General features: G+C 41.1%; 1 protein-coding gene across 7 annotated transcripts; it reads right to left on the bottom strand.

The window, feature by feature from the left end:
* Positions 1–94: 94 nt before the first annotated feature.
* On the bottom strand, positions 95–18,491 carry ptpn22 (protein tyrosine phosphatase non-receptor type 22). 7 transcript variants are annotated; one of them, XR_013792093.1, is made up of 28 exons: positions 18,232–18,491; positions 16,291–16,399; positions 15,868–15,944; positions 15,521–15,616; positions 15,235–15,273; positions 14,460–14,531; positions 13,798–13,857; positions 13,351–13,493; positions 11,792–11,858; positions 11,556–11,633; positions 11,339–11,422; positions 10,660–10,793; positions 10,042–10,544; positions 9,529–9,612; positions 9,145–9,222; positions 8,873–8,947; positions 8,616–8,734; positions 7,252–7,279; positions 7,034–7,141; positions 6,350–6,418; positions 5,735–5,868; positions 4,504–4,531; positions 3,025–3,087; positions 2,715–2,812; positions 2,567–2,597; positions 2,393–2,464; positions 1,879–1,997; positions 95–1,740 (listed from the first exon to the last, which is right to left on the bottom strand). XR_013792093.1 is itself a non-coding variant. In XM_079526293.1 (27 exons), the coding sequence occupies exons 1-27, from the start codon at positions 18,331–18,333 to the stop codon at positions 1,936–1,938; spliced, it is 2,613 nt and encodes an 870-aa protein (XP_079382419.1). In that variant the 5' UTR covers positions 18,334–18,491; the 3' UTR covers positions 95–1,935. The 7 variants fall into 7 exon arrangements, 4 of the variants coding, with proteins under 4 accessions (XP_079382419.1, XP_079382421.1, XP_079382420.1 ...); XR_013792094.1 differs by having other exon boundaries at positions 2,398–2,464; XM_079526293.1 differs by having other exon boundaries at positions 95–1,997.
* Between the last annotated feature and the right edge of the window lie 900 nt (positions 18,492–19,391).

Below are 19,391 nucleotides of genomic sequence, written 5' to 3'. Positions count from 1 at the left end.
AAGTTAGTTAATTCTTTGAGATAAATATTTGAAAACAGGTTTATAACCACTTATGGCTATTTCTATTTGAGGTTTGGACTGAATCACAGGAGCAATGATGATGGAATTCACAGCTGTGACATCGCACTTGCAATAACTGCCTGCGATTGGGTGCAAGCACATATAGGATTATTTTTGTGCTGGAAAAACTAGGCAGCACATAAGCCATTCCTTTGATATCTTCCAGGGCTTTGAGCAGCTGGTGGGCACATATACACGTCAAGAGGCTTACCAAATATGATCACTTACAGAGCAACTCTGTCATACTTATTTTGCCAAAAATGTATTCTCATTTTTAATTCAAATCAGTGCCACTATAGGTTTAAGAATGAAGGCACTATAGAAAAGATTATCACTTTTCTTTGCATAATTGTGAGGTGGGACATCCGGTGTACTCATGTTGTGGCCTGCTGAAGCTTTAGACAGTTCCTTCTGCTGTACACACGTACTGTAAGAGAATAACTTCACAGATGTTTACAATGGTGACACCATCTGTTCCAATGGATGATATTAGATTGACCACGTTGAGTGTGTCTTAGTGCCTTGTATACAGTTGGGCTCATTCAAAAACTGGGGTTTATGTGTTGTCAGTCGGATGTCACCATGGGTTTATGTTGAGTGACAATGATAAGGGAATATGTTGCTCTCATCACACTTTGGCATTTCTACTCATGTGCTTCACCTGAGAACAAATATGATTCTTTCCAGGAAATGGTAGCTTTGTCATCCATTTGTTACAGCTAACAGCTAATTGTCATAGGACCTTGTTAACTTGAATTTATCTAAAAAATTAATGGGCGGCTACGCTACAGTCCTGTCAAATCTGCCCTTTGTCACATTATGTTGTGTTGTAATGTACATTGCCTTTCCATCAGGGCATGCTGTGTTGTAGAACCAATAATTGCTGTTGTCGATGTTTGTACTGAGATGTTTTTTATACGTTTTAATAACAGTATAATAATAATTGGATTGTTTGAGCAGTCAGGCGATACGTTTTAATGCATTTTGTTTCAAGTGTGATTCAGTCTTGTTACGTAGAGAAAAACAAAATAGGAATGCATAGACTTTCTGTATTTTTTTAAATAAATACATTTTGTGTGTATCCAGTGTTTTATACATTATTCTGTGTACATCATATGCTTTATTTTGGACATTCATTTTCTAAACTTTGCATTTGCAAGTTATAGAACAGAAACATTTAAAGGCACGCATGGCCCATCTACTGAATGTTATTTCCTATTTGGTGGAAACTCCAATGACTGTAGACATAAATAAAAAGCAGCATCAGTTTGGTTGTTCCATGCCATTAGAACAAATTACACATACACATTACACATATACTCCAGTTTGCACAGCCATCTCTCCAGTTTGACAATATGACCTTTGGTCATTAGCAAGAAGTGTTAAAAAAATAGCAGTTCTACCAGCTCACAATGTGTCACATCTGTGACGCACATGTTGTGACACTGTAGTACAATAAATTAAGCATAAAGCTTACCAGCTTTGGGTGCATGATTGACTAAATGATTCTAAAGAAGGTCACTTATTAATTGCCCATTCAAGCCATTGGTCCACATGTGCAGTATTGTCCTTGATGTCATTGAATTACACTCAACCCTACTTGATATTCAAAACACTTCAGAGAGCTCTCTACAATTAACTGTTGCTGTGAAAAGCTCATTTAAGGTTCATCACATAGACCTGAGAGAGAGAGAGAGAGAGAGAGAGAGAGAGAGAGAGAGAGAAGCATTCAGCTCTTGTCATGCCATGTCATCTTCCATCATATCCTTCGGTACCATTTCTTCAAAATGTCCATGTGTCTATTGAAGCAATAAGTACCATCATGAATCTATCTTTCTGGATTCACATGATATGTGTACCACCATGATGTGATCGTTACACCCAAGTCTCAGGATGACTTCTTGGGCCTTTTGGCTTCCCAAAACGAGTCCCAAATCCTAAAAAGAAAAAGAAAAAATCAGACCTGTCTGAAGTGAGTGGTACTGTACTGTACTGTACTGTACTGTACTGTACTGTACTGTACTGTACTGTACTGTACTGTACAAGCCCTCCTCCCTGGCCTGTGTGTGTCTGTGTCTGTGTGTTAGGCTGTGCAACAGTGACACTTGGTGGTGAACAAACACTATAACGCTATTTTATTTCGTGCTTGGACAGACAGACCCAGGGACCCAGGGACACACATAGCTGTCTATAGGAGTGGTTGCACCACTCAAAAAGAAAATAAAAGAAAGAAAAAAGAAAGCACAATTTAGCTAGCTTCTTTACTGAAAAATATGAAAACGCACAGCTCCTCCTCATACATGACAATGTTAGAATAATGTTAATGGCCCACCAAACTTGAAAAAGGAGGCAGCCCCATGAGATGATCCAGATAGAGATGGTGCTGGTAGTGGGCCGGTTTTAGCTGAGAAAAGAGTTACATATAATTGTTCATGTTAAATGTATTGTAGGGAAAGCAGTGCATTTATTCAGCATCTGTCGTTTCAAGGTGCTGACCATTACTTACGTTTTGGTTTGTGCCTAAAAAACTTTAAACTCTGTAATGGAAAGAAACAAGTAATTATTTCAGATTTCACAAATTAGTCATGCACAGCAAAATCCTGAGAGTGCAAAAGGAACCATATAGGGGTCCATTTTATGTAGCTTCCGTATACCTTTGTTCTAGATATGCCACTCTTCCCATTGCTGTTGTCAGATGTGTCCAGATTTGTTAGGGAGGAACTGTAGTTCGCACTGGGCTGTTCCACTTGTGCTGAGAGAAACAATGACATTATGAACGGCTTCTTGTTTGCTGGACATGAGGTGCATACGTGGTGATATACGCTTTTATGCTCTGTGTTGAGGAAGTTACTTTCAAAACAATGTATTATACTGTATGACATCACCTCAAAAACAACTGCATTTCAGAAAATAATGCCTTGCACAATAATGTGCTAAGAGGTCTGATTGTCAGTTGTAACTCACCACTTCCCCCTGCAGCCATGACCACAGAGGGTGGAGCTAATAGCTGAACTGGAGTGAGGGGCTCTGCAGAGGAAATTAAATGAATATTTACTCCTACTGTACATTAACCACAGACAACGTCTGACATTTTTTATCTTTCAAGGTTCTGTATTGACAATGAATCGCTCTAATGCATATGAGGAGCATTATAGAATGTAACCTGCCATAGAGTGGCATATACTGTACACTCTTCCATGTTTTCCATAAATATAACTCACATTATTGCACATTCAATCTGACAATCTCACAATCACATATTTCAGTGGCATCCTACACAGTGACACACAGTCTGGTGCAGAAGAGCCAATGATAACTATTCAAGATTGAAGATTTTACCACAGCCAGATTTTTGGGTGGGAATGGATGCATTGCAGATGCCAATTTTGGAGAGTCCTAAACCACCTATTGCTGATATTCTGACCGATATTTTGTCTCCCAAAAAAGAAAAAAAAGAGTTTAACAATATTTGAGAACATTCTGTATAAATTAAAAGGATCCCTGGCTAATGTGACAAATATGCCTTAAAACATTATACTTGCCCTCTATAACTAAAATTCCAAAATAAAAACACTTAAATATTTTAGTTGATGATGTCATATGCCCATGTGTGGTCTAGCCCTATGGAATTATGGAATGCATGTGCTAATACAAAACAACATAATACTTTCTAAAGTTAATATGAGCATCAAAGCAATATTTTTAATATTTGTTATTAGCACGTGCATTCCATAATTCCATAGGGCTGTACCACACATGAGCATATGACATCAACTTGCAACAGGAACAGTCCCTATTGAGTGAAATATTCTCTATTTATGAAAGAAATAAAATATTAAAGGTGCTTTTATTTTCATTTTTTAGTTATAGAGGGCAAGTATAGAGCGTCGTAGTCCCGCCTCCTACCCTGGACCAGGAAATGAAACCCAATGCATTTTCCCATAGACATTTCTTAAAGTATTTATTTAAAGACGGTTACGCCGCGGACAAAGCCAACAAAAAAAGTGTTGTAACCTGCCGTTTTTTTCTTCTTTCTAATTATTTGTTTGGTCCAAAATATTGTTTGTGTTGTCATGAGTTGTCACGACTCGAGTTGGCTTTGTCCGCGCCGTAACCGTCTTTAAATAAATACTTTAAGAAATGTCTATGAGGAAAATGCATTGGGTTTCATTTCCTGGTCCAGGGTAGGAGGCGGGACTGCGACGCTCTATAATGTTTTAAGGCATATTTGTCTTATTAGCCAGGGATCCTACTGTATATTGAACTTCAACAAGCAAAGAGGTAAAAAAAAAAGAATAATTTAACGGATGGCCAAAATTCCAATAGCCTATACTGATTGGTCCTCAACTTTGAAGCAGCAACTGTGGAACTGATGGATAATGTCCAACAGTTTTTGTATAGACGTAGCCGACCAAGCTATGCTGAGTGGAAAAAGAAGCTTACCTTGTTTTGAACTTTTAGCCCGAACACTCTGCAGAAACATATGAAAGCACATGAAAGTGTTATTGTGGGGTGTCTGACTCACAGCTTGGATCACAAGGTAAACCATCATTGCTTTTTATAGCACATGCTTGGATCACCAGGCCCTCTGAAAATAATTACCTACTTAACTTTCACTTTTTTTAAGTGGAAATGTTCAAATATTTCCCTAAAGATCATGGGATAGGATTGGGGTGTAAATGTAAATCAAATTAAATAGGCCTCATTCACTAAGGCGCTGTTCATAAATTAAAATAATGTGTAAAAAAAGTGAATAAAGGGGTGTGCTTTTTGTAAGCACAATTTGACGTCAGATTCACGAATGTGGGTAGAGCCCTGATACCGGCAGTGGTATCAGGGCTCAGAAGGTAGAGCGGCCGCTTGCGAACCGGAAGGTTCCCAGTTCGATCCTCTGCCTATCAAGCTCTACCACCGTGTCTTTTCACAACATGGCTTGTCTGCACAAACCAAGATTGGTGTCTACAGAGCTGTTGTGATTCCAACCCTTCTCTACCGGTCAGAGAGCTGGATCCTCTATCGGAAAAACATCAGGACCCTGGAAAGGTTTCACCAGCAAAAGCTGCGGGCAATCATGGGAATTGGCTGGGAAGAACGCATCACCAACAATGATGTTCTAACCCGTGCCAGCCTCCCAAGCGTGGAAGCGATCATCGCCAAGAACCAGCTGCGCTTCCTCGGTCACTTGTATCGAAAGGAAGACTCATCCCTCACAGCTGGGAGGCCCTGGCAGTGGACCGCTCAGCCTGTCGTGGCACAATTGCCATTGGTGCTCAGAGACTTGAGACCGATCGAGCACAAGCAGCAGAGAAGAAGCGCCAGCAAAGACATCAACGTCTTATGCGACCCCGCCCACCTCCAACACTTCCGTGCCCAGACTGCCCCCGGCTCTTCCACTCACACCTTGGACTCCACAGTCACCAGCAGGCACACAGGCGGAGAGTCCAGCTAGGTCAGCTAGTCCAGAAGGAGAAGAAGTGAATGGCTGAGGAGAACGGATCCTCGTTTTACGAGGCTGCCATGATGATGATGACTGTCGAAGTGTCCTTGAGCAAGACTGAACCCCTAATTTCTCCCGATGAGCAGGTTGGTGCCTTGCATGGTTCCTCTGCCAGCGGTGTATGAATGTATGTGTGTGAATGTGAATGTAATCTAATAAGGAGGTTCGAATAATTACCTTGCTCCTGTTCATGTCAACATTCTGGAATGTGTTGTGCTGAGAGCTTCCGGACCACTCTGAGGATGTACCTATCCTTGTAGAGGTGTGTGCGGCCTCATAAGTCTGCAGGCCGGGGACAGCATTCTCACCAGCTAGCAAAGCAGAATGGTGTCAAGCTCAACAAAGTAGTTGAGATGAATATTAAGATCCATACTGTCTATCTCTATCGTCACTGTCAGGTGGAAACCTTGTATGTCCAAAACCATTTATTTTCAGGAAATGTCAAAATAAATAATACAAAAATTTAGGTGTTCTAATCTAATGGATTGTACAGTACTTATTATTTAGTGACAAAATCTTGTTAATGCTTTACATTGGTAAAATATTAATAAAACCCACAGAAACACTTTTTCTAGAGCCGATCTACAAGTTCAGCTATAGCGCAAAAATAGCAGATCTACGTGTCGTGATGCGACACTGTGAGTTTGAAAATATGCGATATTTGCTACTTTTGTTTGACACTGTACGATGACGAAGCAAGGGCATTCATTTACGTGAAAAAAAAAACATTCAAAAAGTAGAAATACGTGGATCCAAGGTTTCTGCCTGACAGCAATAATATACTCAACTCACCCTCCTCAGCAACCAGGATGAAAGACTCTGGCGTTCTGTCAGGAAGTGGTGGGGTGGGACTCCTGCAGGCTGCCCAAATCACACACAATCAGCAGTATGATTTATTTTACATCTTTATGTACTTCAATTTCAAATACAGTATTCGTGTTGCACATTTGTACAGTATATCGCTGCTGTCAGGCAGAAACCTTGTATCTCCATATTTCAACTTTGTATGTTTTTGTAAATTTAATAAAATGTCCTAATTTGTATGTTTTTGGAAATTTAATAAAATGTCCTACTAATTAATACATTGTTGTACAATAGTGTTACACAAAAGTATTGAAAATAGCCGATCAACAAGTTTGTAGATCTGCTATTTTCACAATTCTTGGAAAAGACAAAATATGATTAAGTGTGGTTTTATAAATATTATGGAGAATACTATGGTCCGACGGAGCATTGGTTCGACATGCGTCCGCACCTCGGACTAGCGCCTGCTCCCGTGCTTGCGGTTATGGTTAGGTTGGGTTTGAGGTGGGTTGTCGGTTATTTTCCCATTTCCTTAAAAGTGACGGTTTTGGACATAGGCCTACATGTTTTTCACCCAACAGCGACAATATGTAATGGGCGAGAATTAATGAACGATATTATAAATATAAATATACTGTACCTCCATTATTATAAAGTGTCACTGGGTCTCACCTTGAGGGGTTAGTGGCGGGGTCACTGGGTACTGTACTGGAAGAGTGGCGGGGAGGGTTATAGTTGTATGTGAAGCCATGGCTGTAAATGTTACAGGTGCTGGAGCCACTGGGAAATACAATAATATTAGTCATCCATTGTGTATTGATTGTAATGATTTGTATTGATTGTAATGATTTGTAATCATTATTTTCAGTTGGCATGATGTAAGAAGTTACCTGTGAAGGATGTCTTTATTTTCAAGCTCTGAAACAGAGAGCAAGTTAGCTGCTGTTACATATCTTTGTTTTCTCAAGTAACAATTCTGTCAATCACAGTCCGACTGACTTGAGCTGTCTAATAGGATAGACCCCCCCCCCTCCCCCCCCCCCCCCCCCCACACACACACACACACACACACACACACACACACACACACACACACACACACACACACACACACACTGCATGATGTTAATGTTTCTAAAAGTCAGAACATCTACACACTTGCATATGCTAATATTTCTAAAAGAACATGTACACACCTGCATAATGATGCTATTTTTTGTAAAGGAACACTAGTGTAGACCTCCATATGATGCTCATGTTTCTAAAAAGAACATGTAAGCGCCTACAATACGATGCTACTGTTTCTAAAAAGAAAACATACTGTAGGTAGGCCAATGCAAATGTTATATACAGTAGCGCATGTGCAACTGTATGAGAACATGTACCCACCTGCATATGATAATGTTCTGAATATCATGTCTGCTTTCACATAATGCTATCTGTATACAGTATACATTTTTATTTAACCTGTTTTCTACTATCTCTTTCACTTTAGTCTGATGGAGAATTAGTTTTTCACCCAATTTACACCTGCAAAACTGTTCCCAATGGGCTATATGCACACAGAATAACTCTTCCTACTTCTGTCTGCTTCCATACTTAAGGTGTTAAATAACTCTGAGAGTGTACAAATGTAAAGGTCCATTTGTTTCCATTTGTGCAGTCTCAGAGTTAGCAGAGTGTTTCCAGTGAGCCAACAGGCACAATAGCAGCACCCTGACTCTGTTTGAGCAGAACGTAACAGCTAGCCTTCATTAGTATCAGCGGTAACACCTGTGAAGGAAGTAGGGAAGGGGCCCAAGTGCAAGTTCTTTCCAAAATGGCGTGTGTGCATATAACCCATTGTCCAATTGTGCTCTGCTCTCTTTAGTAGTGTGCTGCCTAGACTTGGCCTTGGGCAGACCAGAGAGAATGCCAGCAGAGAGAATGCAGATCAGTGGCGCAAAGTTATAAAGAACTTAAATGCAAAGCAAACAGCAGAATAACCAGGTATGATCTAGTTACAATGAGAAGAAGGCAGCCAGCCAGCACTCAAATGTCCTTTTCACATGCAGTTTTATTTACCTCACCATGCAGAGCAACGGACATACGTGTTACCAAGGTCTTCCTCTTTCTCAATGCTGACAAAAGGACATATATTGAGTGTTGGCTGCCTTCTTCCTCTCATGATATTGTTGGGCCATGCACCTTGAGATCATTATTTCATTTGGAGTGTTGCAGGCATTCTCTTTTCTCCCATGTGCTAGTTACCCACCTTACTCCTCCATGTTTTCTTCTCCGGTGCTGCAGCAGCGAAGGACTTGCCAGACCATTCTGAAGACGTCCCTATTCTTTGTGCTGCTGTCCAGACTGGGATCCTCTGTTCCACAGGAGCTGAATGGCAAGGAAGAAAGGGGTTCAATATAATTAAAAATCCAAGGAGGTTAATCATCTTACACACTTTTCCCCTATGAATCATGAATTCTTGATAGTCAACTTTTAAAAGTTTAGTTACGGTATATTTCCCCCCACCTTCATCAACAACAGCCAACTCAAAGGACTCAGGGGTTCTCTCTGGAAGCTGAGGGACAGGTGAAGGGGGGCTCCCTAGAAGTAAAGTTTCATGTTAATTTAATTCTAAATGTAAAATGGATCATTGAAGGCTCCATTTGTTCACTCTCAATTTTACAAAAGGGTAAATGAACACAGTGTTTTACTGTGTGGGAAAATAAATAACTGTATAATCATTGTCATGTTCAAGGAGTTTATGATTAATTTGCCTGTTCCATATCCCTTGCACTCACCTCCGATCTCTGTGGGCCCCTCAGGAGTAACAGTGGGTGGGATAATGACCTCTAACCTCTCAAAGGGATCTGACCACTCTGCGACACATAAACCGCTTCTTGTTAGGTCCCAGAGTCACTAATCACAAGTACGGTATATTAAATCATAACTGCATAAGAGTTGGCCCCAATAAAGCATGGTATATACTTTATTGTGCTATAGCTTCAGCAGATTTTATTAACCACTTTAGCTCTGTTATTATAGTTATTATAGGCCACTATTAAAATACAATACAGAATATCAAATGCTGAAATATGGCTTAAGTTCCAAATGTATGTGAAAGGGGAAGTTTACAATAGAACAGCTCGGCAATGAAGTGCTCAGAGTGACTTGTATAGACAAACCTGCATCAAAAGCCAGTACGTAGGATTCAGCAGTTCGTACAGGTATTGGCGGAGGTGTATGCTCATCTGAAGGAGTTACTGTACCTACAAAATATATACGTATTTATAGAAATGAAAACCTCCAAAAATGGTTTTCTGTATGAACTATACCTTTGAACTTATGGCTTCATATTAACCAGTGGTTCCCAAACTATTTCACGTCAAGAACCCCCAAATTGACACTAATTATCCTGCGGACCCCCATATGAAAAGATATGCCAGGGCCCCCATAAGAGAATGTATTTACGGCTCTAGCAGTGATTCTCAACCTGTTTAATTTCAAGGACACCCAGTTTGACATGCATTAGTCTATTTGGTTCCATTTGTACGCTCTCAGAGCAGACCCATAAGGGTCCATTTGGTTCCAAACTATCATTTAGCTGGGGACCCCCTGGAACTCCTTCAAGGACCCCTAGACCCCACTTTGGGAACCACTGATATTAACGAGACTGACATGTGTTGCTGCATGTTTACCTGAGGCAGGAGATTCAATCTCAAGAGTCTGGTCATTCAGAGTCACGCTTGGTATGGAGACAACACAGTCAGGAGTCAACTGGCTATCCAGAACAATCTCCTCTACAGAGCCGTCACTCATTGGCGAGTCAAAGTAGGGGTCCTCCACCATTAGACAGATCACTGGCGCCAGGGGAATTGGAGGTTTTAGCGGTACCGTGACATCATTGTCCTCCATCCTCTCCAGGATATCAGGGCATGGCTGGCTGGCATGCCCTATGGTGGGTGAGGTCAGAATCAGACCCCCCTGGAGGTCTTGGTTAGAGGAGGATAAAGCCCCGGGAAGGGTCTGCAAGTGGCATTGTCTTTGTAGTTCCCTCTGTTTGTCCCTGGTGGTCAGGGCGACAAGGATGTCAGAAGGCGAGGGTATGGCTGTCTGTGTCAAAACCTCACACTCCTCCTCATCTGGAATGACCATTGGTACTGCATAATTGGTCTGCTCCATGTCTTCGATTACAGGAAACCTAATAAAAATAATGTAAAAATAAATAACGTGAATCCTTATCTTAACCACTTAACCAAGGATGCGAGAGTGAAAAGTCCATACTGTTATTTTAAACAAATGCAAGTAATGTTCACCTTTGCTGGGCTTCTACATCTATTGGATGTGATTGTGGTTTTGGTTCCAAGTAATATTCTATTTCTTCCTCCTCACTCAGGTCAGAGAGTGTGCCGCTCCCAGCTGATAAGACAGGAGACGGAACCACTGCAACCTGGACAATTTAACATAGGAATTATATCAACCTTTAATAAGGGAATCAAAAGTAAGTAGAATCTGTTTGTTTGCTTTTGTGGCAAATAAATATAAAAGATTACAACTCACATTAAAAGCACAACATTATCGTTATCGTATGGAATGCATTATTCATTTTTACCATTTCATTTGAAAGCATCACTAAACTGGGAGTATAATACAATTTTCTTAGTTGCTCTGAGCAGAACAGTAACCTTGTAGAGACATGTCCAGTTAGATTATTCATTTCCTGACATAGCACCGACACACTATAAAACCTGATTCAGCATTCCACTCTCTCAGCCCACAGTATGTCGTTCCTCTGTTTAGTCTGAGGCTTACAGTTCTCTGCATTAACATCAAATAAGAAGTGCAACTGTGTTTTTATGCTGATGTTTTTGTATGTCAGTTTTGGAGTATTAGTATAAATGTTCCCTGGCTTCGCTCCCCGGAATACAGGCCATCGGGAGAGGACTATCTTGTTTTTTTTTTTAAAGATTTATAGGTTTGGCTCTGTGGGCTCACCTCTTTTCTGTTGACTTGTGCATCCAACTGCAAATATGTCTCAAATAGGTGCCTGATGGTTCTGCAGACCAGTGCATATTGTTCCTGAGGTTAGAAGGCAATTAATATCCAACAAAAAAAACAGATACAGGACAAACTGATCAAAGGCAGGTAAAAATAAAATGCATGATGATAAATTAATAATAATAATAATAAAAATAAAAATAAAAACAGCCACCTTGGTTTGAACCAGAGAGGACCTCTGTGTTCGCATATCTTTAACCAGGTCATAGATGCTGAAGTCCACAGGCACCATCTGAAACCAGACGTAAGTAGTAAGTAAGTGTAAACTACCACACTTTCTATCTCATCATAAATGTTGTTATTGAGTTGCTGTTAGATTAAATAACTGCAAAATATCACAGTACACAGTAAAATCCTTACAAATGGAACCAATTGGTCACATAATCTCACCTGATCTTTCAAAAGGTTCCAAGTAAAATCGATGGCACACAGAGCTCCTGTTCGACCACAGCCAGCACTAGAATCACAAAAACTAGGATTATTAATGCATTGCATTGCACTTACTGTACTACTACTGATTTGTTATTGTTATTGCTATTCATCATATTTTACTTTTACATATTTTAATGTTGTACCTGCAGGCCTGTCTGTCTGTCTGTCTGTCTGTCTGTCTGTCTGTCTGTCTGTCTGTCTGTCTGTTGTACCCGCAGGCCTGTCTGTCTGTCTGTCTGTTGTACCCGCAGGCCTGTCTGTCTGTTGTACCCGCAGGCCTGTCTGTCTGTCTGTCTGTCTGTCTGTCTGTCTGTCTGTCTGTCTGTCTGTCTGTCTGTCTGTCTGTCTGTCTGTCTGTCTGTCTGTCTGTCTGTCTGTCTCATCTTTTATGGAAGAAAGCAGGTTTAAAAAGGTTAATTATAGATAGACGTCAGTCACCTGGGTCTTTTGTTCCAACCTAATAAGCCTGCTTCTAAACTGTCCAAGTATCTGATGTATGGATGTTATTGTTATTTTTTTGTACATTGTTGTTTGTCTTGTGAATCGTTTTGCCTATGCTGTACCTGACCAAAACCAATGTCTGTATGTTGATGATCAGTGCCTTGACTCAGATGGGTCAGAAACAGTAAAAGTCATTGGCCCCTGGGAACCATAGGTGCACCGTTGCTCCAATCCACAGCAACCGTGGCACAAAATAGTAATCAATAGAATAGTCGCTAAAAGATAATCAATAGTTGCAGCCATAGATAGTACAGATTATTTCCAGGCCTTGTGACTATCAAACATATCACATAATGCAGCTGATTGTAGTGGAACTAAGAGTCATACTCAGCAGCATATTTTGTAATAGCGGTCTACAGAAGATGGCTTTCTGGCATGTGTGGTGATCTGTCTGCCTCTAGCTGAACATTCCATTCCTGCCATCTCATATCCTCTGAACAGGTGTGGGCATGGTATCATATGACAGGCTTTGATGCTAATGTGAATAGTCACCATATTATTCTGCTATTCATTTTATGTAAATGAAAACAATGAATGATGAGCAAAGTACACTGGCCAGCCCAGAAGTGTACACAAGCTTGACTCAAGAAAGTGAATGCTTCAGTAGAGTGACAGTCAGCCACACTTATAGAAACAGACACTATGACAGGAAATGCCCCATACAGTATGTGCTTCAGGCCTGGTGGGCTGCTGGTTGTCCACCCACAAACACTTCCTGTGTGCGTGCGTGCGTGCGTGCGTGCTTGTGTGTGTCACTCTGTTCGTCTGAGAACAAGCTCTGGTTGCCACATACAGTAACGCAATGTTTCTTCACTGCCTGGAGAACAGTGCAAACTGCAAACAAATATATTTTCCACATTTTTAACGATACGTCATTACTCTCAAATGTGCCCACACAGAACGAAAAGCTTCTAGACCTCCATACTAACACAATCTCAGCACATTGAAATTTGCTGAGTTGAGATATGTTGGATTGGAAGCGGGAGAGGTTCATGTGTCAGATGATGAATGCTGACCTGCAGTGGATGCATATGGGTACTTCGTCATCGGCCTGATAGGAACGCATTTCCTGCAGGAGTTCCAGTATGGGAGGAATGGAGTCAGGAATACCATGGTCTGGCCAATTGATATAGTGCAGCTGATGTAAAGTACGGCTACACTGAAACAAAAACAAAACGATTTCACAGGTAAATCTAGACTTCTAGACTAGTCTTTTCTTTTGTAGTTCCATGACACATTAGGAAAGTTTGATGCTATGGATGATTGTTGTTTCAGGAATGATATTGCTTGATCAAAATGCTACAGTAGTAGTAGTTTCTATGTCATGTGTAGAGTCTCTATGATGAAATATTCTGCCTGTTGTGGTGGCTAACAACGCATGAGCTGATAATCCTCTGTTTCTCCAATGAGAACTATCCTGACATCAACATTCACAGTATGGGTGTAGTATCAACACAACTTACACTTTGATAGGTCATATGTAGCGTCCTTGTCAGATAGTCTCCTTTACTTTCCTCATGTTCCTGCACGTGAATAGACAGCAGTGCAGTTTTAGGTTCTCCGAGCAGAGAAAGACAGTTTACCTATAGCCTGGAAACCAGACGAATCTGCCAGTGCAAAAAGAATCTGGTCTGGCATGCACTGCTCGGTTTTGATTGGATTTTGCTGTCCCCTTAAGTTGTTGGGCACCAATGCAATCAGGGCCCAGAATGCAAATGTGGGGCGGGTTGATCACCAGAGGGATTTAGTTTTTAATCAACCCCTTGGGAATGCAGGTTCCACACTAATATCTACACAGTGATATTAGTCTGGCCATTCCAGGTTACTATTTTAAAAACTATTTTACTATTTTAAAAATGATGACATATGGAAAATATATTTCTAATGATTAGCATTATTTTACAAAACGTTTGATTTGCTGTGGAGATGTGAGTAAAGCATTAATTACAGTCAGCAGGCAAGTAGTGTGAACATTGACCTGTGGTATCTACACTAGTTGTGTGTACTGACTGTATAGCCAAATATCCTCACTGTGTAAGTTAACTTGAGTCATGGTTCATTTGAGTGTATGGCAGTATCAGGAACCAGTTCAAATAGGAAGTGGTCAGTAAATGAACACACTCACCCAGGAAATTGTAAAAGGTTCACAGACAAATGGCTCCTCTCGTCTCTCCGGCCAATATCGCTCACACTTTTTCTGTAAACGAGAGTTTGAGACAATCATCTTTTGATCAAATAAAAATTGAACTGCAAGATGCTCAGTGTTTGGTTTAATTCTGAGAGTGAAAAAAATAACTCTTAACCACTTAAACCCTATAGCATCACTTCTCTATACTGGAGAGAATATTGGCTTGTGAGCTTGTACTATACTGTTATTTTCAGCATAGAGATTTGGTGTAGACTGTAGAGAGGTAACAAGAGCAGACCAAGTACAGAGCAACTTAAAGGGATACCGTAGTTCAGATTTTTTTTAACTTAAGCTGTATGAAATACTTGCCATTAATATAGTGTTTGCAACTATTAATTGATTGCCCGAGTCCCGTGGTGGGAGTTCTGCTCTGGTTTTGGTGAAATATTAAGTATTTCCGGTCATTTTGTGGGGGGCACAGGGAGCCACGCATTAAAAGTTAATTAATCCACAAATCTAACGTCATTTGTATTGTTGACCTATTGTTGATCTATTTCTAAAATATTAGTGTTAGCATTAGCATTTGTGCATCCCCATTTTCTGTCTATATGCTGTATAGGCCTACTATCAATAAATGCGGACAAAGCCAGGTTTACGAAGTATAGAGAGGGTTTAAGTGGTAAAAGATCTACCTTTATACTCTGTGTTAAATTAACACTGTGGATTTTGCAGTTAGATTGTAAATGGAAATGTGAGGAATGAATGACCTTACCCTGCCCATCTCAAACTCACGGCAGGCAATTACTATGACCTAGGATAAGAAAACAAGAATGACTCAGTCATAACTGCCAGGTGCAGTGCAGCGTATGGGTTTTTATGCCATTCAGACTATGGGTTTTATGGGTAAGTCTCCCATTGGTTTAGAGGCAGCCAATCATGAAAAAGTGTCCAATAAGGTCGTCAGTACAGTCGCTAGTAGAGAAGTATAGCAAATGTAGTCCCGGCTCTGAGAGAGAGAGAGAGAGAGAGAGAGAGAGAGAGAGATGGTCTTACTGTACCTCTATGTTGTACTCCCAAATCATCCTCCAGAAGTCCTTTATTGTGTGGGGCAGAGGACCCTGAGTGGCAATGTAGGCACTGGACCCCGACACTCCCTTTACACAACATGAACATACAGTAGAGAATAGAATCCAAATTTATTGTCACTATTCGTTTTACTCGTTTTTTTACAGTAGCTTATCACTCATCTCAATCATTCCATATTGTTCTTACTTCTTAGCAAGAGCAAATTGGCCATAAGGTAATACGGTAATTTGCATAAGGCTCAAAAATCAAAAAGGGAGAGAGGCAATAACGCAATTCCAACATTGAAATGCTAGAACATAAATGGTACCATGCATTTTACCTTGATGAAATTGGCATTGATATAATCCGAGTAATTTTTTGAGATGTCGAGGTTGAGCTTCACTCGGCTGTGGTCAACTAGAGCAGAGAAGGAATAGAGCAGAGAGGTTGAGCTTCACTCGGCTGTGGTCAACTAGAGCAGAGAGGGAATTTTAAACCTCTGTAAGTATCAACTGGATAGGAAAGCACATTGTACATGAATCTGCCATAAAAATAATAAAAGGGAAAAAGTCTGATTATATATGTGATCATCCCTCGTGCAGTATTATTATTATTATTATTATAAACAATCCAGTATATGTAAAGAATATTTGACCTGCATTTGGCCTGAGTGCTGCACAGTATAAAGCAAAACTTGTTGCACAGGTCAATTTTTACATTTTCAAAACAGTGACACTGAAATGTCTTGACGGACAGCTCTTACAGGGGAGAATGTCCTTGTATCTGTTCTTCTTGATGTTGTCCTGCGTTTCTGCTACCTTGGTGGGGTATGTCTTGTCTGTCCGGTACTTAGTTGACTGCTTCCTAAGCCTCTGCAATTACAGATTTGAAAAAAAATCACTGAAATTTCAGTCCCATTTCATCTGAAAACAATTGATTCTATGGAATCTCATCTATCCACTTGCCCATTGTATTATCTCGTCGGTGACAGTATTAAACTATAAAGATTATTTTCTGAGATTGTTGTGTCACTGGTGTTTCTGAGATTTAGACTAATCCGTTCACGCCATGCAAATTATTTGTTAAAGAGGGATATGGGGATCAGGGGATGTGAAAAGTACACTATCTTAGAATGGGGAACTATCAGTATAATAATAATAACAAACAGTAGGCTATACTAACAGAATAGTCATGGTGGCTATGACTGTGTGACTCTTTTGAACTGCAGGACCAGTTACTAATTGGACTGAAAGGGTCATGCTGGTAAAATGGCATGGTGGCAAACTGGGAGGATTTCCATACTGGCCCAATGAGTGAGAGTGGCACTCAGAATAAAGTCACTCTTTGCCTATTTACAAAACACTGGCCTTTTTGTTCAGAGCCCTGTTCTCACAGTCCTGACACAGTCGGTTAAAAGGCCTCGTACACCATCTGCGCCCACCAAGACTACAGAGCGCTATTTGTACTGGGCGGAAGTGATGCAATAGTCTCACTCCCCTGGAGTGGTCAGGGCAGCAGAAGCATGACAGCAGTGGAGCGGCATGTGAAGCACAAGGCAGCTATCCTCAGGCACCATGTGAGGCAGCTTAGCACCATGGCAACTGCCTTCTGAGTGATGTCATCCCAGGGCAGTGGTCCTCAAACGGAGTGCCGAAGCGCACTGGCATGCCATGAGACAAGTCCAGGCCTTGGTATTTTGTTACAAGCAGACATTTATATTGCAATATATATCTATTAGATAAATCGTAAACCTATCAGTTCTTTGTTTGCACTTATTTCCGTATTTTAACCATGGCATCCCTTTTTTTCGGCCAGGTTGAAAGTGTTTAATTTGTATATTTTATTATTCTTATTTTTTAGGTTTTAACACGTTTTCAAAGATCGTTGCTCTTTTTGAAAATTCGTGAAAATATGAAACAGGGCTTAAGTGGTTACTGGTAGACTTTTTATTTGGCTTTAGTAAACAAAACATGTTTGCAGAGTGATAAGCATGATAACACCTTCATGCCTACCTAGTAGGATATGAATACAGGTGTGCCCTTTGGTGTGCCTTTGGCATGGTGTGTGTGTGTGTGTGTGTGTGTGTGTGTGTGTGTGTGTGTGCGTGTGTGCGTGCGTGCGTGCGTGCGTGCGTGTGTGCGTGCGTGCGTGCGTGCGTGTGTGCGTGTGTGTGTGTGTACTACTGTGTATGTGTGCGTGTGTGTGTGTGTGTATGTGTGTGTGAGACACACAGGCATTGCAGCATGTGCATGTGTGATGGCGAGTGACAGCTACAGGTTTGCCTCGAGTTCCCCTTCTCTGTTCACTGTGTGTCTGTTACTACAGTGTAGCACCAGTTCAAAGAGGAAGCCCCTGAAATGGTCATTGGTACAACACTCACTGGCCAGAACCACAACATTTTGCAACAGTTGCATAATACTGTAGTATTCCTTTGTTAACAACAGCACTCTTTATACTGTGATGAACACACATATATGCACAAGTCACTAGCCAGTAGCCTGTGTGTTGTGTTCTCATCACAGTATATTAGTGCCACAGTATAAAGAAAAGACTGTAAACGTTTGACAGTGATGAGTGACATTTCAGTAAACTTGTGACTTTTAGTGTTCTACAATGTGACTAAATCAACCGTCAAACATGACAGTGTATGAAATGTTCAAATCACTCAAGCAAAGTAGCAAAAAGTGACGTGACACTAACTTACCATGAACTCCCCGGCGAAGCTATTCTGTGCATCCTCCTCCGCAGCCTCCTTGCTCTCTAGCTCTGCCAGGAGGCTCCTCAGTATCCAGACCTGCTGCTCCATGGCTGGCTGTACAGTACACTGCCTGGGATACGTCACCTCTCTCAGGCATGTCAGGACACAAATGGTCCTCCTCTACAGGTCATGGAGCGTGCACCCAGGGACCCGAGTTCTGGGGCAGTTCAGTGGATCTATTCCAGAGCCTTGTGCAAAAGCACTTCTCTATTGCTACTCTCACATCAAGGAACTGTGTGTGACGCATGTGAGCTGCCTTAAAGGAAGCAGCAAAGAGTGAGCTAACAGGTTCTGTGGTCAGATTAAAAACGCTGCCGCTCCCCCTGGGTGTCTCTCACTGGGTCCTAGAGCCATCCAAGTGTCTATTTACTGTACGTGTGTGTGTGTGTGTGTGTGTGTGTGTGTGTGTGTGTGTGTGTGTGTGTGTGTGTGTGTGAGAGAGAGAGAGAGAGAGACCAATGTGCATACACATGAACTTGAACAGCTGAGTCAGGGCAAGCTCCCAAGTAGTCTCAGGAGGAGGAGATGGTGAAGGGTGTGTGTGTGTGTGTGTGTGTGTGTGTGTGTGTGTGTGTGTGTGTGTGTGTGTGTGTGTGTGTGTGTGTGTGTGAGACTGACTTTCAGTCTTATATTTTTGAGGAGCGCTAGCCCCTCCTATATACAGGTTTAATGTTTGTTTGTAGTTCAATGTTTGTTTTAAAAACGCCATTGACAATGAAGGGAAAATCTACGTCATCTTGTCCCTAACACAAACATTAAATGCCATTAACAATAAAGTCACCGTTTGTTTTCCATCACCATTACATCACCTAATCAACATGAGTTTTTATAATTTTTATATTTTACTGACAAACAAAAAAAATGCTTTATTCCATGTAATTACTATACCTACCAGTAAGATGCCCTGAGGGCGAGAATCAGGTCGCGTGCACGCATCCATCCGCCTGGGTGATGGCAGACTGCTGGGCGAGTGCTGGCGCTTTTGGCATGGGGGATCAGATCAACATATGGAATGAATTACTGGCCATATATGGAGCGTGTCTTGAATGTATAGGGTTTGATTAGGTCAGATCAACATATGGAATGTCAGAAGAGGTCAGCTCCAT

This window comes from Electrona antarctica (genome assembly GCF_951216825.1).
Source record: "Electrona antarctica genome assembly, chromosome: 2".
Taxonomy (NCBI): Eukaryota; Metazoa; Chordata; class Actinopteri; order Myctophiformes; family Myctophidae; genus Electrona; species Electrona antarctica.
The sequence above is the reverse complement of the archived record's forward strand: the minus strand, read 5'-3'. Positions and strand labels throughout refer to the sequence as shown.